General features: G+C 48.1%; 1 protein-coding gene and 1 pseudogene across 6 annotated transcripts in view; both read left to right on the top strand.

Moving 5' to 3' along the window:
• Positions 1-24,815, top strand: part of MARF1 (meiosis regulator and mRNA stability factor 1) — a 153,547-nt gene that overhangs the window by 108,018 nt on the left and 20,714 nt on the right. For all 6 annotated transcript variants that reach the window (XM_063934366.1, XM_063934365.1, XM_063934362.1 and 3 more), the window contains 2 exons: positions 11,622-11,741; positions 24,538-24,713. In XM_063934366.1, coding sequence (XP_063790436.1) covers positions 11,622-11,741; positions 24,538-24,713 — 296 coding nt within the window. The remainder of the gene's footprint in view (positions 1-11,621; positions 11,742-24,537; positions 24,714-24,815) is intronic.
• On the top strand, positions 1,728-1,837 carry LOC134946863 (U5 spliceosomal RNA; annotated as a pseudogene).

Genomic DNA, 24,815 nt, shown 5'->3' with positions numbered 1-24,815 from the left:
GGGGTCACTGGAGTACTCTTGGGATATGGACGGGCGTAGCCGAACAAAGGCACTGAATATTTAAATTTAGGACTCTCCCCCCCCTCCATATCCCCGAGTACCTCAGTGTACTCTCTGTGTTTTTTCGGTGCTCACAGCATGAACATCGGCTTGTGGGAATGCCCACATTTGAGAAGATTTTATTAAATTTTTCATTTTACTTTTTATTTTTAATTTTTACACTTCCCGTCCCAGTTTCTTGAAAAACTTGGGTCCGGGATGGTGCCGCTGCAAGGCAGCGTATGGCGTGTCGGTCCTCACAAAGAGCACCCTCACAGCCACAGGCGCTGCAAGGCAGCGCATGGCGTGTCGGTCCTCACAAAGAGCACCCTCACAGCCACAGGCAGCCACTGTCTCCTGCAAGCTGGACGGAGCTTACAGAAAACCCCGTCACAGCCAAGAAGAGACAAAGAGCTGGAGGGAAGCCCCGTCACAGCCAAGATGAGACGGAGCTTACAAGAAAGAAGCCCCGTCACAGCCAGGAAAGCCCGTCAAACTGAAACAAGGTATGGTGGGGTGTAAGGACGGTCAGCTCACGCTGCCGCCCTGCTGTGTGGGGAAAAGGTATTACTTTACTGCGCTGATTACATGAGAGAGCCGTTAGTACAGGCACTCGCCGCCGCTGATTAGACACGCTGTAACCAGCCGAGCCAGCCACTTTACGAGATCGCGGGGACACAGCTCTAGGCGGCCGCACGTCACTCAAAGACGCCGGCCGCTCTCCCAGCGGCCGCACGTCACTCAAAGACGCCGGCCGCTCTCCCAGCGCCACCGCAGCCGCCGCTGATTACCCGGCCACTGCTGTAGGATGAAAGGCGCTACCGGGGACACAGCTCTGAGCGGCCGCTCTCCCAGCGCCACCGCAGCCGCCGCTGATTACCCGGCCACTGCTGTAGGATGAAAGGCGCTACCGGGGACACAGCTCTGAGCGGCCGCACGTCACTCAAAGACGCCGGCCGCTCTCCCAGCGCCACCGCAGCCGCCGCTGATTACCCGGCCACTGCTGTAGGATGAAGGGCGCTGCCGTTCGTCCGGACCACAGCTCCCCGGCACTTTACAGCAGCGCTTCCCTGCTTCATCTTGGCTCCCTGCACCCGCTCCCGTCCGCTGCAGGTAACACAAGCAGCGCAGCTGCAAGGGTGAGGGGGAGTAAATGCCATAGCAGCAGCACCATAAAGGCTGCATGGATAATAAGATAGGCTGTTCACTTTTAAGCTAATAACCTAAACTATGTTTCTGATGTAAACACAGGCATTTTTAACATGCTTCCTGTTTTTTCTGTTATGGTTACCATATAATGTTAATACAACAGTGTTTCTATTAACTGGGAAGCTAAAATGATTATCACAGTTTAATAGGCTATTAAGCCTATATTAACTGTATAATAGGCTATTAAGCATATATATTAACACTGCAGCAGGAATCCTGTCGTGATTTTCAGTGTATGCATGGCATGGAGGGCCAGTTTAATCATTACTGTTTCTTCCAGTTTATAATTCCAGAACATTCCGGCCATACGCCTCTACTCCACAAGGAGGCGCAGGGGTGTTAGTGGGAATTTTTTGTTCAGGTTTTCACATAATTCTGGAACATTCCTGCCCTACATCTCTAAGCCACTAGAGGCGAAGGGGTGTTAGTGGGAATTTGGTTCGGATTGCACATGGCCATGTGAACTTTTCACATAAAGAATACTCTGGTTTCTCTTCAGAGAGAATAAATCTTTCGCCTTTTACTAAAGATTTCCGTAGAGAGAAACAACCATGAGTTTCATATAATTTTTTGATGCCTGGCTACGGCTGCCTTTAATATGCTTTTCAGCAATAAAAATATATATATGACACAAAAGAACTTCAATAAGTCGTGCAAGTGTCTGTTCGTTGCCTATTTTGGGGTCTGTCTGCATAGCGAGTAAGGCTCTAGCGCAGACTAAAAATCATTTTAAAGATCCTATGTTAACATTGGCAATTCAAATTTAAAGAGCGGTAAAAATCCGAGTCTCGGATACTCCGCCTGCTCTAACTAAAGACAGTCGTTTCAAAGGGCCAATTCCCTTTGGGTACCAGGGTGTTTATTTAACTGGTCTTATAATTTAATGCACGATTCTATGTCAGATCTCACACCAATAACTACGAGTGAGAAGGGTGCATTACACAGCACGCATATAGTAGGGTTTTTTTGACAACATACATTGCTAAATCCCAGTGCGTCACTGTCTTTATTTGTACAGAGACTGAGTACACTCTAAGCTCTATTTAATCGTTTCCAAAATGACGCGATCCGCCATTGGTAAATGCGTCTGTGTCAAAGAATACATTTCAGTTACTAGACTATATGTATGGAAACAGGGACGATCACGGTTTAAAGAAGCTGCAGAGTATAGCTGTAAAGCTTCTGCTAACGCCGGTCACTTTCATCGTCGCTAGTTTAACCATGACAAGGCCATAGCTTGTTGGTCTTAAATTTGACATTACTGCAGCCAGTATCAAAACGGAAATACTTGTGCCGGCGTTTAATTCCTTTAGACTTCAGTTTTTTAAAACAAAAACAGTCACGCCTTGTAAAGACGCTATAGTCTGCAAGCCAGTGGCTTGATGACCTCTTAGGCCATCTACATGTTCCTATTGTGGAGCGCGTCTTTACACGTTACATTGCGGGAAACATCAACTCATGAGGTCTCAGCTATTTACAGATTTGGCAGGTTGCCATTTAGTCTCTGCTGGTTTTCAGCTGTTTTATATCCAGTCAGTAGTACACCAGCAGAGTCAGGGTTACTTATTCCCCTCTGTTTGGGGGAACAAACAGCAAGTCACTTAATGCAGTTTGAAAATGGATTTTCTGCGGTTAGCATTTGCATATTGGAGCCACAACATTGCATAATTGCATTTGATCTTCACAATGCGTATTTACCCATTCTGGTTGTTAATAGGTTCTAACCTTGGCAAAACGCCACAACTATTAACCATTTCAGGTCTACCGTTTGGTTTCTGGTCAACGCCTCGGGTATTTACCAGAGTGATGTTGGTGGTAGCTCATCTCAGAGTCCTGACAGTGACAATCTTTCCATACTTAGACTATCTGCTCGTTAGAACTCTGTATCACCAGAGTGCCTCTAACTTAGATGATCTGCTCATAAAAACTCTGTCTCAACACAGTTCCTCTAATTTGCGCTACTAATGTATACTGCGGTGGCAGATCATGTTCAAAGCGATTCCTAGGTAAGATTATAAATACGGTAAATCAAAGACATTTACCTACTACACATCTAGTAATTAGTGCTAAACACGCACACTAGCGATACATTGGTGTATTCGCCTGTTAAAAATAATGATGTGTTTCAAAGCGCTTTAAGTTCGCCGGCCTTCACTCGCGTTTCCCACAGAGGGCCGAGGGTGTATATACTCTGGACGACAGTCTCAGAGGTTCAGGAGTTGTAGTTAAAAAAGAGGTTCTAAAAGCACGACAGATTGCTGTCGATAAAAGTCCTGGAACTCCGTGCATTTTACAATGCACTACATGCTTCGTTTTCAGTCTGACCAAGGCAGTCAGACAAGGCAACGGGAGTTGCATACACAACAACAGGGAGAACCAAGAAGCCGCATGGCAATGCGGCAGGTAACTCAAATCCTCAATGGCTCAGAACACCATTATGTGAAAATGTCAAGAGATCATTCCGTGACTGCACATCTGTTAGACAGATGATCTCACCCGTCAGGATTGGGATCCTGAAAACTGGACATTAAATCCAGAGGTGTTTCATATGCGAGTCCACAGAAGGGGGTTACCCTCAGGTATACATGATGGCATCTCGCCAAATTACAAAAGCTCAGTATGTGTACAAAACAACAGATCACAAGGGCAGTGGCAGTGGAGTGTTTCACATTCATGTGGTCATTCAGCATCGTGTATCTGGCTCCACCATTTTCCGCTGCTTTTTCCGTTGCCAAAACGGATCATAAGACAGTTCGTCACAGTCATACTGGTGATATCTCATGGGTTTCGGAGAGCTTGCTTCTCGAATCTCCAAGGAATACTGGCACACGATCTTGGGCCGCTCATAATACGTCCAACCTGTTACATCAGGGAACGTTCTTTTAACCATAGTTACAATGTACCTATTACCCATGTACCGCAGCTGCGGTTGACGGAGTGAGGGTTCAGACCGCCCTCTTAAGAAATAGAGCGTTACAGTATCGGTTATACCAACCAGGTTACGAGCTAGTAAGCCGCTTTAGGCAGCTCATTATTACAAAATTTCGTGTGGTAGACCTCGGAAGTTTCCGACATCATCCTTCAAGTTACCCGTATTCTGTTAAACGGGGTGGAATGGAAAACTGCGTTTATCTGCACTAAGGGTGCAGGTATCTGTGTGGTAAACTTATTTTCAAAGACGTTTGCCTCTATTACGTCTGTACACACTTTTCTACAAGGTGTCATCAAAGTTCAAGACTCTATTTATCCCACCTACAGCGCCAGGTGGCCAGGTGGCTTGAAGTTGGGTTCAGATTTCTTATAGTTTTCATATTTTGAACCCTTACAACAAAGGGGGATTAAGTTTCTCACTTTGGAAAACATTTTCCTTCTAGCCTTGGCTTCGGCAAGGGTTTTGCTTTCATATTTGAGTGCCTTGTTTTCCAAGCCACCGTATTTGAGTTTTCTCATGATAAAGCAGATCTTCGGACGAATTCCGCTTTCGTATTCTTCACATCAATATACCAATAGTGGTTCATGTGTGGACAGCACATTCTAGAATTCTGAATGTGCTACACGCATTACGCGTTTATATATGTCCCGAACGTCTACAGTACGTGAGATGAATACGTTGTTTGTTCTCTATGATACTGCCAACTGGGGTTAGCCAGTTTTTCAGCAGACATTATCCAGTTGGATAATAATAATGACTACAAGTCAGGCTTACTTTAAGGCTAAGTTACAATCGTCTACGTCAGTAATAGCTCATCCCACAGGTTCTGTGGGAATGTCAGACCCAGCGGGTCGTGGAGTGTCTACGACGCGGCTACATAGCCTTCAGTGCACCACGTTTGTGCACGTTTACACGTTATGAATGGTGGCGCCATCAGCATCTAGCTTTGGCCTGCCTACTGTTACAAGTATCAAACAGCTCTCCCGCCCACGAGGGAAGCTTTGGTACGTCCCAAGAGTACTCCAGTGACCCCTAGTGGATGATGAAGAAAATAGGATTTTGGTACTTACCAGGTAAATCCTTTTCTTTGAATCCATAGGGGGCACTGGACGCCCACCCAGAGCAGTTTTACCTGGGTTGTTTTAAGCTCAAGGGAGCTTAGGGTAACAAGTTTTACTTGATTGATATTAAGCTCAGAGGAGCTTATGGTAACACATTTTCACCGATTGGTTCAAATTATAAAGTTCTATCGGTTATGGTGTCAACTGTTTAGTTGACAGTAAGGTTATGGGTCAACATTGTTGTTGTCCGTTATGTTATAGGTATTCTCCATTGTCAACCTCTCTATATAGTTCCTGTTCGCTCAGTAAAAAACACTGAGAGAGTACACTGAGGTACTCGGGGATATGGAGGGGGGGGAGAGTCCTAAATTTAAATATTCAGTGCCTTTGTTCGGCTACGCCCGTCCATATCCCAAGAGTACTCCAGTGCCCCCTATGGATTCAAAGAAAAGGATTTACCTGGTAAGTACCAAAATCCTATTTTTGGGATTGCCACAGCCCCCAGAGTATTTACCAAAATTATGGTGGTAATAGCAGCTTATCTCCGCCAGCAGGGGATAAATAATTTTTCCATACCTCGACAATCTTTTTAATCCTGGCACAGTCGCAGAAATTGCTCCTATGTCATCTGCAACAGACAATAACGTGTCTGCAGAAGCACGGGTGGCTCATAAATTGGGCAAAATAGTCTCTGGTTCCGTCACAGCGGATGATTCACTGGGAGCTGTACTGGATTCAAGTCTTCAGAGTAATGTTACCTCTGAACAAGATATCAAAGGTTTAGTCAAGGATTCAGGACTTGCTACACAGTCAAAAGGTATCCATTCACGCAGCAATGCGTGTGATGGGATTGATGGTGTCAACATTCGACATGGGGGAGTATGCACAATTCCACTCTGCCTCTGCAGCGTCTGAGTCTTGCCAAATGGAATGGGTTGCATCAGACGATTAAAACAGACTGGTTCTTACAATAGAAGTAAGAAGGTCATTAGCCTGGTGGCTGCAGACATCCCACCTGGACAAGGGGAGATCCTTTTGGGAAATTCTGGCGACAGATGCCAGTCTCCGGGGCTGGGGAGCAGTGTCGGGAAGGTTGTGTTTTCAGGGGCAATGGAGCAAGGAAGAAGGTTGTCTGCCAATAAAATATATTGGAACTTCGGGTCATATACATGGCACTGATTCAGGCAAAGGACATTCTTCAGGGAAAACCAGTCCAGATCCGCTCGGACAATGCAACGGCAGTAGCGTACCTCAACCATCAGGAAGGAACTCGCAGCCGAAAAGCGATGAAGGAGGTAAGTCGTATACTAAAGAGGGCAGAACTTAATCATCCAGCCTTGTCCGCAGTGTTTATTCCGGGAGTCCTAAACTGGGAAGCGGACTTTCTCAGTCGACACGCCATTCAGGCAAGTGAATGGGCTCTACACCCGGAGGTCTTCCAGGCTCTAGTAGATAAGTGGGGGTTGCCAGAGAGAGATCTCATGGCGTCCCGTCTAAACAACAAAGTTCTCACATACGGGTTACGAACAAAGTATCCCAGAGCGATCTTTGTGGATGCCCTGTCGGTGAGATGGGACTTTCATCTGGCTTATGTATTTCCTATTACCCAGGGTGGTGAGAAAGATAAAACAAGGGAAAGGTACCGTGATACTAATGGCTCCAGCTTGGCCCAGAAGGCATTGGTACACGGATCTTCAGAGGATGTCGATGGATGCTCCACTTCTGCTCCCTCAACGTCCAGATCTACTGATGCAGGGTCCTTGTTATCACGGACATCTGGATCGACCGTCTTTGATGGCTTGGCTCTTGAAACCTCCTATCCTGAAGTCAAGAGGATTCTCGCAACAGGAAACCTTCCTCCGCTTGCATTTATCACTGAATATGGCAAACCTATATTCATTGGTGCAGTGAACGGAAAAAAATGAACCCTAAATCTTTCAGAGTTTCCAGGGACTTAGCATTCCTTCAGGCAGGAATGGATAAAGGTTTGAAGGTGTCTTCCTTGAGAGTGCAAGTGTCGGCATTAACTGCGTGGTTCCAAAAGAAAATTGCCAACTTACAGGATGTGCATACTTTTTTCCAGGGACTGCTGTGCATTCAACCTGCTTTTGTTCCTCCTACAGTGCCTTGGGACTTAAGTCTAGTCCTGAAAACCCTTCATGTTGCCCCATTTGAACCACTTAATAAAGTGGATCTTAAATGGTTGACAGCTAAAGTTCTCTTTCTACTGGCTATGGCATCAGCTAGAGTATCAGATTTAGGGGCATTATCATGTCGTTCTCCATTTCTGATTTCTTTTCTTTTTTTTTAATCCCGATAAAGCAGTTCTCAGAACTAGATCTGGGTATCTTCTGAAGGTGGTGTCTAAATTCCACCTTAATGAAGAAATTGTAGTCCCGGCTTTCCAGGTACCGGGCCTTTCTGCGGGAGATGCATCGCTAGACGTGGTCCGTGCATTAAGGATCTACGTGGATCATACCAGTGTCATCAGAAAGACATTCTTTTTTCATTCTCTACAGATTTCACATGAGAGGATGGCCTGCCGATAAGCAAACACTGGCAAGATGGCTTCGGATGACTATTTCAGAAGTATATTCTCAAGCTGATCTCCTTGTTCCTGCTAATGTCTCAACTCGCTCTACTCGTAAGGTAGGTCCATCATGGGCAGCACAACGTGGTGCTTCAGCAGAACAGATATGTAAGGCAGCCGCATGGTCTTCCATTAACACATTTATTAGACATTATGTCCAATCAGGAGCGTCCCCACCACTAAATTGCTTTGGGAAATCCCATTGTTATCCTGTGGATAACCTGTGGATCCTGCCAGAGAACTATACGTTATGGTAAGAACTTACCGTTGATAACGGTATTTCTCCTAAGTTCACAGTATCCACAGGGATCCCACCCTGACGATCCTGATTTGAGGATCCTTTTACTCACTAACCTCTTCCTTCTTGTACGGAAGGGTGTGTTCTTATCGGCTGATTAGGGCTATCTATGATGCTCCTGCCTTGAGCTTTGGAATACAACTGATTTGCCTGAGCCAGGAGGCGAGGATATATGGACTGGCCCATTGCATGCTGCGAGGCCAGAAATCTTTGACCGATTGGTGCAAATCTGCTGTCGCTTCATCATATCCCATTGTTATCCTGTGGACTTAGGAGAAATACCGTTATCAACGGTAGGTTCTTACCATAACGTATATTTTGTCATGTCTCCTCTATCTAGGCAAGGGATAATTGACAGTATATTTCTTGGGTAATTGGAAACGCTTATCTGGCTGTTTACAGGCTTCACCCATCTGTTCCTGGAGTGTCTTAGGAATGAGGAATACTGCCGTACGTGGCTTTTAAGACTCAAATAGGTCGAAAACTTCAGGGTCCTTGATTTCTTCCTCCTTGAAGTTAAGGACCTGTTTTACTGCTTCAATAAGTGACTCCAAGTCCTTGACATCCGAATCTTCCTCTGGAGGGGAAATCTCAAATACCTCCTCCACAGATTCCCTGTCCTCGTCATCTACCAAGAGACCCTCTTCTTCCTCTTACTCTTCTTGCAGAACATGAAGGGGTCACTTTACTTATTTCTTGACAGATTTCTCTACCTGTGTTGGCGTAGTAAGCCTAATCAGGAATTCCTCCATAGTTTTAGAAAAACCCGCAGCCCATTCTAAATGTTGCTTGCAAGATGCCACCATTTCTCTGGAGATATCTGCTAAGGCATTTTCCCGTGATCCTGATTGACCACTACTCCCGGCCTGTGCGTCCATTCCTAAACATGTCGCACACCCCGGAGCTGCCAACGCTTGTGCTCTTTTTCTCAAATTTTGAACACACTTTAGTAGCCATGTTTTTAGTACACATACACACACCGCAAACAGCAGTCCTGTCAGTCTATTATAATAGAAGGAGACAGACTAGGGATAAGGGAGCAATAAACAGGGGAGATGTTCAGCTAGTTTTTTCTTTTTCAAAAATAAAACTATTTTACCAAAAAAGTAAAAAAAATTAATTAAAAAAAAATTAGTACCAGCCCTAGGTTACAAACCCCACACCACCAACTGTTATGCAGGTTGCTTCAGGTTTGTTTGCCTCTGATGCTCCCCTCCTCAGGGCCTGTCAGCAGTGTCCCTTAGGAGATAATATATATGAGTATTAGTGAGGCTGTGGTAACTAGGGCCTGCCTTGCTCCATCCCCCTCCTATTCCAGCCTGCTCTCTAAGCGCGCCTATTTACTACCTAAAATGGCCGCAGCTGCAAATTTTTGTTCACCTCGCTGCCTTTGCTATAATGGCCAGAGTGGGCGCTGTAAACTGTGCCCTTCCGGAGCTCCCTCCGGCTGTATAAACTCAAACACCGCTGAGCTCCCCTTGGCTGTGCTCTGTACCGGAGCTCCGTGCTGAGGCTGTAAACCAAACCGATGAGCTCCCCCCTGCGCCTCACCTGTCAGCGGCGTCCCTTGCTCTCCGCTGTCCCCGTCTGGTTACCCCAGTGCGCTGGATGTCTGATCCTGACTGCCGCATCTCTGTGATCCCTGCGTCTCCGCCGGTTACCACCTGACCGAAGACACTGTGCGCTGGCGCCTGCTTTCACTATCCCCTGTCAGGAGATAAGGACTCGGTGAGGTAATGCTGTTAGCGGCACAAGTTCTGGACGCCCTCGCCCACTGCGTGCCCGCTGTGGGGAAGGAGTGGGGGGGGGGGGGGGGGGGCTTAGTACTCACTGTGCTAGATTCTCTGAGTGAGCAGCGGATCCCTTCCACCGTGATCTTGTTCACAAGTACTCCAGAGAGTAAAATATCTTAACTGGAGCAAGAGCTTCCTGGTGTGCTTCTACCTCCTAAGCACAATTTTTCAAACTGGAGGGCGGGCGGGGGGGGGGGGGGGGCGTGAAGGTGGAGGAGCCAGCTGTGCACTGCAATTATTTTACATATATTGTGCCACCTCCAGTCTCCATTCTTCACACCCCCAGCTGTCTAAAGTTCCAGTGTCCCCTAGTGGATGACAGAGAAAATGTGTCTTAGTTGCAACACAGTGTGACTAGAATGCACGAGGAGACTTATTAATTTGATATGACCTTTGTATATTATGTGTGTGAGTCTGTATACAGAGCACAATAGAGCTTGTATTGGAAAAAAGCTGCAGCTGCTTCATTGTAGCACTTCCTATACAGATTCAGAGTCACACACAGATATAAAAGTGTAATGTATCAACAGCGCTAAGATGCATTTTCAGCAACAAAGACGTCTGACGCTAAAAGATTCTCACGTGACCTGGCATGCCATGAGGGACTGTTTGGCGTGAATGCAGCAAGATAAATGAGGACTTATTTGTTGCAGGATTTTATAGGAGACTGTTAAATAGTAGTGCTAGGCCCCCAAGCTTGGCAGTCAAGTAGTTTCTTGTGGTTTTCTTCCTTGAACAAGCTTTGTTTTTGGGAAGTCTCGCCAGTGCATTATCGGCCTTGATCTCTGGGGTGCTCACTTGTACATAACAGATGTGTGATTTCATAATTTGTAAATAAAAATATCCCTTTCTCTAGAACAGTGATTTTCAACCTTTTTCAACTCACGGCACACCGAACAATATTTTTAAATTGCCAAGGCACACCACCAGTCCTCCATGGGGAAAAACACACACATTGGCCCCCACGGTAATAAAAGAAACACACGGGCACTCACAGTAATAAAATAAATACATTCGCCCCCACAGAAAAACCCCACACACACATTTGGCCCCCTCAGAATAAAAAAACAAACACTGGCCAAATCAGAATTAAAAAAACAAACACTGGCCCCTCAGAATATAAAAACAAACACTTGCCCTCTCAGAATAAAAAGACAAACACTTGCGCCCTCAGAAATAAAAACAAACACTGGCCCCCTCAGAATATAAAAACAATACATTGGTTGCTACCTCCTGGTAGAAGAGAAAGGAGCTCAGGTCCCTCATCGGCTCACAGTGCAGAGCTGTGAGCGGTAGACAGGCATGCATGCTGGCTGGCTAGCTGGCGAGTGGGGCCGACGTGCGGGCTGTACGTCAGACGGTTGTACGGCCTGGCGGATGGTCATGCTGCCAGCCATGCTATGTGGCGTGCATGACCTATGATGTCACGCAGCTGCGTTGCTAAAGGGCACGGGTCAGGCGCTCTCAGAAGAGCCCAGCGCTGCCCGCGTGTCCGCTGTCCGGGTCCACAGTTAGTGAAGGCAGCTCTGACTCTGCGGCACACTTGTCAACCAGCTGCGGCACACTAGTGTGCCGCGGCACATGGGTTGAAAAACGCTGCTCTAGAAGTACAATGTAAGTGGGGTTTCTAGACTAGTCTTGAGTTTTTTTATTGTAATTTATATGTAACCTAATTATTACAATTTTATTTGTATTCCAGTACACATGATTTTGACCCAGACTCTTACATAATCCCATATGTCATCCAGTCTTTGAAAATCTTTGCTCCTCAAGTTCACAGCCTCTTGCAGACACATGAGGGCACAGTTCCTCTTTTAAGGCAAGTACTCGGTTCTTTTTTTTTTTTTTTTTTTTTTCTCTTCTCTAATCCTGGTCTTCTGATAAATATGTTCAAACCCAGTATTCCTCATGTGTCATCACTGTCACCTTCATTACTGCAGAAGTGTACATTGGAAAAGGTAGTATTTCTGATAGACCGGGAAGACTGTTGGTTGCCTGACACAAGTACTGTTCTGTGTGTTTAATAGAACAACATTTCCACAATTGGTAACTACCGAAGGAATTTTTTTTTTCTCTGACGTCCTAGTGGATGCTGGGGACTCCGTAAGGACCATGGGGAATAGACGGGCTCCGCAGGAGACTGGGCACTCTAAAGAAAGATTTAGGACTATCTGGTGTGCACTGGCTCCTCCCCCTATGACCCTCCTCCAGACCTCAGTTAGATTTCTGTGCCCGGCTGAGCTGGATGCACACTAGGGGCTCTCCTGAGCTCCTAGGAAGAAAGTGTTTGTTAGGTTTTTTATTTTCAGTGAGACCTGCTGGCAACAGGCTCACTGCATCGAGGGACTAAGGGGAGAAGAAGCGAACCTACCTAAGTGGTGGTAGCTTGGGCTTCTTAGGCTACTGGACACCATTAGCTCCAGAGGGATCGAACACAGGACCCGACCTCGTCGTCCGTTCCCGGAGCCGCGCCGCCGTCCCTCTTACAGAGCCAGAAGCAAGAAGGTGGTCCGGAAAATCGGCGGCTGAAGACTTCTGTCTTCTCCAAGGTAGCGCACAGCACTGCAGCTGTGCGCCATTGCTCCTCATGCACACCTCACACTCCGGTCACTGATGGGTGCAGGGCGCTGGGGGGGGGGCGCCCTGAGCAGCAATACTGACACCTTGGCTGGCAAAACTAACACCATATATAGCCCCAGAGGCTATATAGGTGCTTTTTAACCCCTGCCAGAATCCATAAAAATGCGGGAGAAAGTCTGCGAAAAAGGGGCGGAGCTATCTCCTTCAGCACACTGGCGCCATTTTTCCCTCACAGCTCCGTTGGAGGGAAGCTCCCTGGCTCTCCCCTGCAATCAATACACTACAGAAAGGGTTAAAAAGAGAGGGGGCGCACAATTTAGGCGCAGTATACAATATATATAGGCAGCTATAAGGGAAAACACTCTTTATATGTGATATCCCTGTGATATATAGCGCCCTGGTGTGTGCTGGCATACTCTCCCTCTGTCTCCCCAAAGGGCTTTGTGGGGTCCTGTCCTCTGTCAGAGCATTCCCTGTGTGTGTGCTGTGTGTCCGTACGGCTGTGTCGACATGTATGAGGAGGATAATGATGTGGAGGCGGAGCGAATGCCTGTAAATGTGATGTCACCCCCTGCGGGATCGACACCGGTGTGGTTGGACTTATGGAAGGATTACGTGAAAGTGTCAACTCCTTACACAAAAGGTCGACGACACAGAACAGCCGGCTACTCAGCTTGTGCCTGTTCCAGCGTCTCAAATGTCATGGGGGGGCTCTAAAAACGCCCGCTACTTCAGAGAAACAGATGTCGACACGGATACCGACTCCAGTGTCGACGACGATGAGACTAGTGTACCCTCCAAATAGGTCCACCCGTTACATGATTGAGGCAATGAAAAATGTATTACACATTTATGATAATACCCCAGGTACCACATAAAAGGGTATTATGTTTGGTGAGAGAAAACTACCAGTAGTTTTTCCTGCATCTGAGAAATTAAATGAGGTGTGTGAGGAAGCGTGGTCTTCCCCCGGTAAGAAATTGATAATTTCTAAACGGTTATTGGCAGCGTACCCTTTCCCGCCAGAGGATAGGTCACGTTGGGAAACACCCCATAGGGTAGATACAGCGATTACACGCTTATCAGAAAAGGTGGCACTACCGTCTCCGGATACGGCCGCCCTGAAGGAACCTGCTGATAAAAAGCAGGGGGTTACCCTGAAAGATATAGTCACACACTCGGGCATTATATTGCGACCAGCCATTGCTTCGGCATGGATGTGCAGTGCTCCCGCTGCGTGGTCAGATTCCCTGTCGGAAAATAACTATGGATAGGGACAATATTTTGCTGACAATAGAGCATATAAAAGACGTGGTCTTATACATGCGTGATGCACAGAGGGATATTTGCCGGCTGGCATCAAAAATAAGCGCTAGGTCCATTGCCGCCAGACGGGGGTTATGGACTCGGCAATGGTCAGGCGATGCCGACTCGAATCGGCACATGGAAGTTTTGCCCTATAAGGGGGTAAAACTGTTTGGGGATGGTCTTTCAGACCTCGTTTCCACAGCTACTGCTGGGAAATCGACTTTTTTGCCACAGGCTACCCCACAACAAAAGAAAGCACCGTATCATCAAGTACAGTCCTTTCGGCCCCAGAAAAGCAAGAGGGCTAGAGGCTCATCCTTTCTGCCGAGAGGCAAAGGTAGAGGAAAAAGCTGCAGCACACAGCTAGTTCCCAAGAGCAGAAGTCCTCCCTGCGTCCGGTAAGTCCACAGCATGACGCTGGGGCTGCTCAGGCGGACCCGGGTACGGTGGGGGCCCGTCTCAGAAATTTCAGCGCCCAGTGGGCTCTCTCACACGGATCCCTGGGTCCTTCAAGTAGTATTTCAGGGGTACAGGCTGGAGTTCGAGACGTTCTTCCCCCCGCCGTTTCCTAAAATCTGCCTTACCGGCACCTCCCTCTGCCAGGGAGGCGGTGTTGGTGGCTATTCAACACTATAATCACAACAAGTGATTGTCAAGGTGCCCCTCCTTCAGCAAGGAAGGGGTTACTATTCCACAATGGTTGTGGTACCGAAACAGAACGGTTCGGTGAGACCCATCTTAAAATTAAAATACTTGAACTTTTATATCAGAAGATTCAAGTTCAAGATGGAATCGCTCAGGGCGGTTATTACGAGCCTGGACGAGGGGGATTACAGGGTCTCCCTGGACATCAAGGATGCGTACCTGCATGTCCCCATTTACCCTCCTCACCAGGAGTACCTCAGATGTGTGGTACAGGACTGTCACTATCTGTTCCAGACGCTGCCGTTGGAGTTGTCCACGGCACCGAAGGTCTTTATCAAGGTAATGGCCGAAATGATGATACTCCTTCGCAAGAAGGAAGTTTTTATTATCCCGTACTTGGACGATCTCCTGATAAAGGCGAGGTCCAAAGAACAGTTGGTAGTGGGGGGTAGCACTCTCTCGGGAAGTGCTACAACAGCACGACTGGATTCTCAATATTCCAAAGTCACAGCTGGTCCCGACGACACGTCTTCTGTTCCTGGGAATGATTCTGGACACAGACCAGAAAAGAGTGTTTCTTCCAGTGGAAGCACACGAGTCCTGGAAAAAATGGTAGCTTCGTACGAAGCATAATTCCATTCGGAAGGTTCCACGCAAGGACGTTCCAGTGGGACCTGTGGGACAAATGGTCCGGGTCCCATCTACAGATACAACAGCGGATAACCCTGTCGGCAAGAAACAGGGTGTCGCTGCTGTGGTGGCTGCAGAGGGCTCATCTACTAGAGGGCCGCAGATTCGGAATACAGGACTGGGTCCTGGTGACCACGGAGGCCAGCCTTCGGGGCTGGGGTGCAGTCACACAGGGAAGAAATTTCCAAGGAGATTTCGCTTCACATAAATATTCTGGAGCTAAGGGCCATTTACAATGCCCTAAGCCAAGCAAGGCCCCTGCTTCAGAACCAGCCGATACTGATCCAATCAGACAACATCACGGCGGTCGCCCATGTAAACAGACAGGGCGGCACAAGAAGCAGGATGGCGATGGCAGAAGCCACAAGGATTCTCCGATGGGCGACCTACACCCGGGAGAATGGGGACTTCTTCCAGAAGTTTTCCAAATGCGGGTAAACCGTTGGGAATGACCACGGGTGGACATGTTGACGTCCCGCCTCAACAAAAAGTTGAAAAGATATTGCGCCAGGTCAAGGGACCCTCAGGCGATCGCTGTGGACGCTCTAGTGACACCGTGGGTGTACCAGTCGGTTTATGGGTTTCCTCCTCTACCTCTCATACCCAAGGTACTGAGAATAATAAGAATGCGAGGAGTGAAAACCATACTCGTGGTTCCGGATTGGCCAAGAAGAGCTTGGTACCCGGAACTTCAAGAGATGCTGGCAGAGGACCCTTGGCCTCTGCCGCTCAGACAAGACCTGCTGCAGCAGGACCCTGTCTGTTACAAGACTTACCGCGGCTGCGTTTGACGGCATGGCGGTTGAACACCGGATCCTAAAGGAAAAGGGTATTCCGGAGGAAGTCATCCCTACCCTGATCAAAGCCAGGAAGGATGTCACCGCAAGACATTATTACCGCATTTGGCGGAAATATGTTGCTTGGTGTGAGGCCATGAAGGCCCCGAAGGAGGAATTTCAACTGGGTCGATTCCTACACTTCCTGCAAGCAGGGGTGACGCTGGGCCTCAAATTGGGGTCCATCAAGGTCCAGATTTCGGCTCTGTCGATTTTCTTCCAGAAAGAACTGGCTTCACTGCCTGAAGTTCAGACTTTTGTCAAAGGAGTTCTGCATGTTCAGCCTCCTTTTGTGCCCCCAGTGGCACCTTGGGATCTCAATGTGGTTTTGGCATTCCTGAAATCACATTGGTTCGAACCACTTAAGACTGTGGAATTAAAATATCTCACGTGGAAAGTGGTCATACTGTTGGCCCTGGCTTCGGCCAGGCGGGTTTCAGAATTGGCGGCTTTGTCTTGTAAAAGCCCTTATCTGATTTTCCAGATGGATAGGGCAGAATTGAGGACTCGTCCTCAGTTTCTCCCGAAGGTGGTCTCAGCTTTTCACTTGAACCAACCTATTGTGGTGCCTGCGGCTACTAGGGACTTGGAGGATTCCAAGTTGCTGGACGTAGTCAGGGCCCTGAAAATTTATGTTTCCAGGATGGCTGGAGTCAGAAAAACTGACTCGCTGTTTATCCTGTATGCACCCAACAAGCTGGGTGCTCCTGCTTCTATGCAGTCTATTGCGCGCTGGATTTGTAGCACTATTCAGCTGGCGCATTCTGCGGTGGGATTACCGCAGCCTAAATCAATAAAAGCCCATTCCACAAGGAAGGTGGGCTCATCTTGGGCGGCTGCCCGAGGGGTCTCGGCTTTACAACTTTGCCGAGCAGCTACTTGGTCAGGGGCAAACACGTTTGCTAAATTCTACAAATTTGATTCCCTGGCTGAGGAGGACCTGGAGTTCTCTCATTCGGTGCTGCAGAGTCATCCGCACTCTCCCGCCCGTTTGGGAGCTTTGGTATAATCCCCATGGTCCTTACGGAGTCCCCAGCATCCACTAGGACGTCAGAGAAAATAAGATTTTACTCACCGGTAAATCTATTTCTCGTAGTCCGTAGTGGATGCTGGGCGCCCATCCCAAGTGCGGATTGTCTGCAATACTTGTACATAGTTATTGTTACAAAAATCGGGTTTTGTTGTGAGCCATCTCTTCAGAGGCTCCAATTGTTATCATACTGTTAACCGGGGTTCCTATCACGTGTTATATGGTGTGATTGGTGTGGCTGGTATGAGTCTTACCCGGGATTCAAAATCCTTCCTTATTGTGTCAGCTCTTCCGGGCACAGTTCCTAACTGAGGTCTGGAGGAGGGTCATAGGGGGAGAAGCCAGTGCACACCAGATAGTCCTAAATCTTTCTTTAGAGTGCCCAGTCTCCTGCGGAGCCCGTCTATTCCCCATGGTCCTTACGGAGTCCCCAGCATCCACTACGGACTACGAGAAATACATTTACCGGTGAGTAAAATCTTATTTATTTTATTTTTTTTTTGTGTACCCCTCAAAGATGCAAACAAAAACAAAGGAGTTTTTCTGCCCATCAGAATTTGTAATACATGAACCGAAGTGATTTTTTTTTTTTTTAGGTGGTTTGTATAGAATCAGGGCTGGTCAACATGCAGCCCTCAAGCTGTGGTGGAACTACATATCCCGGCACGCCCTGCCACAGTTTTACTATTGGAGAATACTGTGGCAGGTCGTTTTACTATTGGGATTTCGAGCATGTCCTCAAGAACTTAATGTACTTGCTGAGCTTTGCCATGGGACTCCTATGTGGTTGGGCAGGGGCACACTGATGGTGTAATACGTTTATGGGTAATGGAGTATAAAGCTGGATAGTCACTGCGTATTTGAATTAAGTGCATAGGTTCCATTTGGTCCAGATTGTATTGTCACTAATGGGTCCAAAGACCCCAAAGATTTCCAAGCTTTTATATGTATCTAATTTTTCTCTTACGTCCTAGAGAATGCTGGGGACTCCGTAAGGATCATGGGGTATAGACGTCCTCCGCAGGAGACATGGGCACTATAAAGAACTTTAGATGGGTGTGCACTGGCTCCTCCCTCTATGCCCCTCCTCCAGACCTCAGTTAGATCCTGTGCCCAGATGAGACTGGGTGCACTACAGGGGAGCTCTCCTGAGTTTCTCTAAAAAATAATTTTGTTAGGTTTTTTTATTTTCAGGGAGCACTGCTGGCAACAGGCTCCCTGCATCGAGGGACTGAGGGGAGAGAAGCAGACCTACTTAAATGATAGGCTCTGCTTCTTAGGCTACTGGACACCATTAGCTCCAGAGGGTTGGAACGCAGGTCTCACCCTCGCCGTTCGTCCCGGAGCCGCGCCGCCGTCCTCCTCACAGAGCCAGAAGATAGAAGCCGGGTAAGTATAAGAAGAAAGAAGACTTCAAAGGCGGCAGAAGACTTCAGATCTTCTCTGAGGTAACGCGCCCTGCACCCTTCAGTGCCCGCTGTGTGTGCATGTGGGAGCAATGGCGCGCAGCGGTAACGCTGCGCGCCATTGCTCCCACACGCACACACAGCGGGCACTGAAGGGCGCAGGGGGGGCGCCCTGGGCATCAATAATAAACCTCTAGGGACTGGCTTTTATATTTATATATATATATATATATATATATATATATATATAGATAGATAGATATACACACATACAAACAAAGAACCCAGCACTCACCAAAGTAAACTCACTTATCCTCAACAATTCAATAAATAAATGATGGGGGTTTAGTTGGTGGATTGGCCAATGCACGGAAGCCTGCATACCGATTTTCAAGGTACCCCACCTTCATGCAGGTCCTACACTATCACAGAGTCTTAAAACCTGACCACTTCACTGCTGTTACACATATCATCTGCCTGCTAGATTTAATGTGTACCTGCCACAGACTTCATGGCTTTTAAAGGCACACTAGTCACCTATTGCACTGGCTCTAAGACTCTGTGATAGTGTAGGACCTGCATGAAGGTGGGGTACCTTGAAAATCGGTATGCAGGCTTCCGTGCATTGGCCAATCCACCAACTAAACCCCACCTTCGAGGTTCCCCTAGTTCAACAGGGGAAGGGGTACTATTCAACCCTATTTGTGGTCCCGAACCCGGATGGCTCGATCAGACCCATTCTAAATTTAAAATCCCTAAACCTGTATTTGAAAAAGTTCAAATTCAAGATGGAATCGCTCCGGGCAGTTATCTCCAGCCTGGAAGGGGTGGATTTTATGTTGTCACTGGACATAAAGGACGCATACCTTCATGTCCCCATATATCCCCCTCATCAGGCGTACCTGAGATTCGCTGTACAGGACTGCAATTACCAGTTTCAGACGTTGCCGTTTGGGCTTTCCGCGGGCCCGAGGATTTTCACCAAGGTAATGGCGGAAATGGTGCTCCTGCGCCGACAGGGAGTCACAATTATCCCGTACTTGGACGATCCCCTGATAAAAGCGAGATCGAGAGATCAGTTGCTGAAAAGCGTGGCGCTCTCCCTGAGAGTGCTGCAGCAACATGGCTGGATTCTGAATCTACCAAAGTCACAGTTGGTTCCAACAACTCTGCTATCTTTCTTAGGCATGATTCTGGACACTGAACAAAAGAGGCTTTTTCTCCCAATGGAAAAAGCCCAGGAACTCCAGAACATGGTCAGAGACCTGTTAAAACCAAAAAGAGTGTCAGTCCATCAATGCACTCGAGTACTGGGGAAAATGGTGGCGACCTACGAGGCCATCCCCTTCGGCAGGTTTCATGCGAGGACGTTTCAGTGGGACCTTCTGGACAAGTGGTCCGGGTCCCATCTTCAAATTCATCAGAAAATAAGCCTGTCCCCCAGGGCCAGGGTGTCTCTCCTGTGGTGGCTACGGAGTGCTCACTTTCTAGAGGGTCGCAGGTTCGGCATTCAGGACTGGGTTCTGGTGACCATGGACGCGAGCCTCCGAGGATGAGGAGCAGTTGCACAAGGAAAAAACTTTCAGGGACTATGGTCAAGCCAGGAGGCTTGTCTGCACATCAACGTACTGAAATTGACATCTACAACGGCCTACGTCAAGCGGAGAATCTTCTTCGCGACCTACCGGTTCTGATTCAATCAGACAACGTCTCAGCCGTGGCTCATGTAAACCGCCAAGGCGGGACGAGGAGCAGAGCAGCAATGGCGGAAGCCACCAGGATTCTTCGCTGGGCGGAAAATCACATAAGCGCTTTGGCAGCAGTCTTCATTCCGGGAGTGGACAACTGGGAAGCAGACTTCCTCAGCAGACACGATCTCCATCCAGGAGAGTGGGGACTTCATCAAGAAGTTTTTGCAGAGATAACAAGTCATTGGGGACTTCCTCATATATAGACATGATGGCGTCACGCCTCAACAAGAAGCTTCGGAGGTATTGTGCCAGGTCAAGTGACCCTCAGGCAGTAGCAGTAGACGCCCTGGTGACACCGTGGGTGTTTCAGTCGGTCTATGTGTTCCCTCCTCTTCCACTCATCTCAAAGATATTGAGAATCATAAGACGAAAAAGCGTGCGGACAATACTCATTGTTCCAGATTGGCCTCGAAGGGCCTGGTATTCAGATCTTCAGGAAATGCTCACAGAAGATCCGTGGCCTCTTCCTCTCAGAGAGGACCTGTTGCAACAGGGGCCCTGCGTGTTCCAAGACTTACCACGGTTACATTTGACGGCATGGCGGTTGAACACCGAATCCTAGCTGGGAAAGGCATTCCGGAAGAAGTCATCCCTACTCTGATAAAGGCTAGGAAGGAGGTGACGGCGAAACATAATCACCGTATCTGGAGAAAGTATGTATCTTGGTATGAAGCCAAGAATGCTCCTGCTGAGGAGTTCCATCTGGGGCGTTTTCTCCACTTTCTACAGACAGGAGTGGATATGGGCCTAACATTAGGCTCCATTAAGGTACAGATTTCGGCCCTATCAATTTTCTTTCAGAAGGAATTTGCTTCTCTCCCAGAAGTCCAGACTTTTGTAAAGGGAGTGCTGTAGATACAGCCTCCTTTTGTGCCTCCAGTGGCACCATGGGACCTTAACGTGGTGTTACAGTTCCTAAAATCTCACTGGTTTGAACATCTTCAAACGGTTGAATTAAAATTTCTCACTTGGAAGGTGGTCATGTTGTTGGCCTTGGCATCTGCAAGGCGGGTGTCCGAATTGGCGGCTTTGTCTCACAAAAGCCCCTATCTGATTTTCCATGTGGATAGAGCGGAATTAAGGACTCAATTTTTGCCTAAAGTGGTTTCATATGAACCAACCTATTGTGGTACCTGTGGCTACGGATGACTTGGAGGATTCCAAGTCCCTTGATGTAGTCAGGGCTTTAAAAATTTATGTAGCCAAGACGGCTCGAGTTAGGAAAACAGAGGCACTGTTTATCCTGTATGCAGCCAACAAGGTTGGTGCTCCTGCTTCTAAGCAGACTATTGCTCGCTGGATCTGTAACATGATTCAGCAGGCTCATTCTACGGCTGGATTGCCGTTCCCAAATTCGGTAAAGGCCCATTCCACTAGGAAGGTGGTCTCTTCGTGGGCGGCTGCCCGAGGCGTCTCGGCATTACAGCTTTGCCGAGCGGCGACTTGGTCGGGTTCATACACTTTTGCAAAATTCTACAAGTTTGATACCCTGGCTGATGAGGACCTCATGTTTGCTCAATCGGTGCTGCAGAGTCATCCGCACTCTCCCGCCCGGTCTGGAGCTTTGGTATAATCCCCATGGTCCTTACGGAGTCCCCAGCATCCTCTAGGATAGGGGTGGGCAAAATGCGGCCCGCAAACCGATCCTGCCCGGCCCACTGCCTCCCACCAGCGAGCAATGACAAGCGGCCCGAGCGGCTGAGCTGCTTGTCATTGCTCTGCACTGCAGTACCTCCAAGCTGCCAGCGGCGCCTATCTCCCCTGCTGCTCCTGCTGCTGCGTTGTAGCAGCCTCCTCCAGAGTCCCCAGTGACAACGGCTGTGTTCAGCCGATGAGGGGGTGGGGCTACACGGGACCTCAGGGGGCGGGGCTACACGGGACAAGAGCCAGACTGCTACAGATCCATCCTTCCTGCCACTGCCAGCCAGATCAGTAAGTTATTGGGAAAAGTGAAAGAGTGTGTGTGTGATAGTGTGCATATATTTGTGTGTGCGGGCAGTGGCGTCAGACTGTTTTTAGGTTTGGGGGAGAGATCTTTAGCTCTCGCTGTACCAACCCCTCCCGTGTTCTGTCACCATGTCACCCCCATGTTCTGTCACTGTCACCCCCTCCCCGTGTTCTGTCACTGTCACCTCCCCGTGTTCTGTCAGTCACCCCCCCCCTCCCCCCCGTGTTCTGTCACTGTCACCCCCCCGTGTTCTGTCACTGTCACCCCCCCGTGTTCTGTCACTGTCACCCCCCCGTGTTCTGTCACTGTCACCCCCCCCCCCCCCGTGTTCTGTCACTGTGTCACACCCCCCCCCCGTGTTCTGTCACTGTGTCACCCCCCCCCCCGTGTTCTGTCACTGTGTCACCCCCCCCCCGTGTTCTGTCACTGTGTCACCCCCCCCCCCCCCCGTGTTCTGTCACTGTGTCACCCCCCCCCCCCGTGTTCTGTCACTGTGTCACCCCCCCCGTGTTCTGTCACTGTGTCACACCCCCCGTGTTCTGTCACTGTGTCACACCCCCCGTGTTCTGCCACTGTCACACCCCCCGTGTTCTGCCACTGTGTCACACCCCCCGTGTACTGTCACTGTCACCCCCCCTCCCCATGTTCGGTCACTGTGTCACCCCCACCGTGTTCTGTCACTGTGTCACCCCCACCGTGTTCTGTCACTGTCACCCCCCCTCCCCGTATTCTTTCACCGTGTCACACATCCGTGTTCTGTCACTGTCACCCCCCCTCCCTGTGTTCTGTCACTGTGTCACACACCCATGTTCTGTTACTGTCACCCCCCCTCCCCGTGTTCTGTCACCGTGTCACACCCCCCGTGTTCTGTCACCCCCACCGTGTTCTGTCACCGTGTCACCCCCACCGTGTTCTGTCATCGTGTCACCCCCACCGTGTTCTGTCATCGTGTCACACCTTTCCCCAGGGGCCATAAGACACTGGATAATTTGCTTGCTGCACAATAATTATCCTAAATAAAATGTTAATGTGTAAAAAGGCTCTCTACCTGCCGTAATGTGTGTAAAAGGGGCTCTACCTGGTGTAATGTGTGTAAGTGGCGCTGTGTGGCGCAATTTGAATAATGGAGACTATTGTGCAGCCTAATATGAATCTGTATTATTTTTTGCCCACACCCCTTCCACATGAAGCCACGTCCCTATATTTTTGGCAAGTGGGGCGAGCTGCTATTTTGTATGTGGCCCTCGGATACTGACAGGAAATGTAAAGTGGCCCCTCAGCTGAAATAATTGCCCACCCCTTCTCTAGGACGTAAGAGAAAATAAGATTTTAAACCTACCGGTCAATCTTTTTCTCCTAGTCCGTAGAGTATGCTGGGCGCCCGTCCCAGTGCGGACGTATTTCTACAAGGCTTGTATATAGTTATTGCTTACATAAGGGTTATGTTACAGTTGAGATCAGTCTTTGGCTGATGCTTTTTTTGTTCATACTGTTGACTGGTTGCGCATATTCCAGGTTATACGGTGTGGATAGTGTGTGGGCTGGTATGAATCTTGCCCTTAGATTAACAAAAATCCTTTCCTTGTACTGTCCGTCTCCTCTGGGCACAGTTCTCTAACTGAGGTCTGGAGGAGGGGCATAGAGGGAGGAGCCAGTGCACACCCATCTAAAGTTCTTTATAGTGCCCATGTCTCCTGCGGAGCCAGTCTATACCCCATGGTCCTTACATAGTCCCCAGCATCCTCTACAGACTAGGAGAAAAAGATTTACCGGTAGGTTTAAAATCTTATTTTTAGCTTTGACATCTTGCGGACTGAGGATTTAAAAAAGTGATAGCAGCTGGGCGTTTTCTTAAGACCTTATTGCACTTTATAGACCAGGCATTCCCAACCACGGTCCTCAAGGCACACTAACAGTGCAGGCTTTAGTGATATCCAGGCTTCAGCACAGGTAACTTAATTAGTAGCTCAGTTATTTTGATTTAACCATCTGTGCTGCAGCCTGGATATCACTAAAATCTGAACTGTTGGTGTGCATTGAGGACCGTGGTCGGGAATGCCTGTTATAGACTAATGTATAAAAAAATAAGTAGTTTCGCTATATATTATCTTGGCACTGTTTCTGCAAGACACACACGTAGGAGTGTTGTGTGTATGCGATTTGTTTCTAATTTGTGTTGATCAGTAAAGTACACTTACTAGACTGTTCAAACAATATTAATACCACGTGTTTTAACAATAAGTCAAGTAGGAAACTGAATATTCATCATTTTGGTTAATATGAATTTATAAAAGTTGATATTTACACCAAGTACTCTGCATTTTTTATTTCTTAAGATCCCTAAGTATCATCATCCCCACCCCCTTTTTTAATTATTGGTGTATGTGGTTTTATTTTATTTTTTTCTAACGTTTCTTGCAGCTTCCCTGATTGTTATGCAGCAGAATTCAGTGCTTTGCATGAGGTGAATGAGTCACAGGGAGGCGTGCCATTGGAGCATTTGATCACCTGTGTTCCAGGGGTTAATATTGCAACTGCTCAAAATGGCATAAAGGTTGTCAAATGGATACACAACAAGCCACCACCTCCAAATTCTGGTTAGTTTAATGTGTGGTTTTTATGCGGGAAATCGTAATTCTCTCTCCATGTCAAACTAGCATAACAACATTATGGATGTTTGTTTCCTGTCCTGCATTCTT

This window comes from Pseudophryne corroboree, chromosome 7, assembly GCF_028390025.1.
Source record: "Pseudophryne corroboree isolate aPseCor3 chromosome 7, aPseCor3.hap2, whole genome shotgun sequence".
Classification (NCBI taxonomy): domain Eukaryota; kingdom Metazoa; phylum Chordata; class Amphibia; order Anura; family Myobatrachidae; genus Pseudophryne; species Pseudophryne corroboree.
Note: the sequence above shows the minus strand (reverse complement) of the source record. Positions and strands in the feature narration are given on the sequence as shown.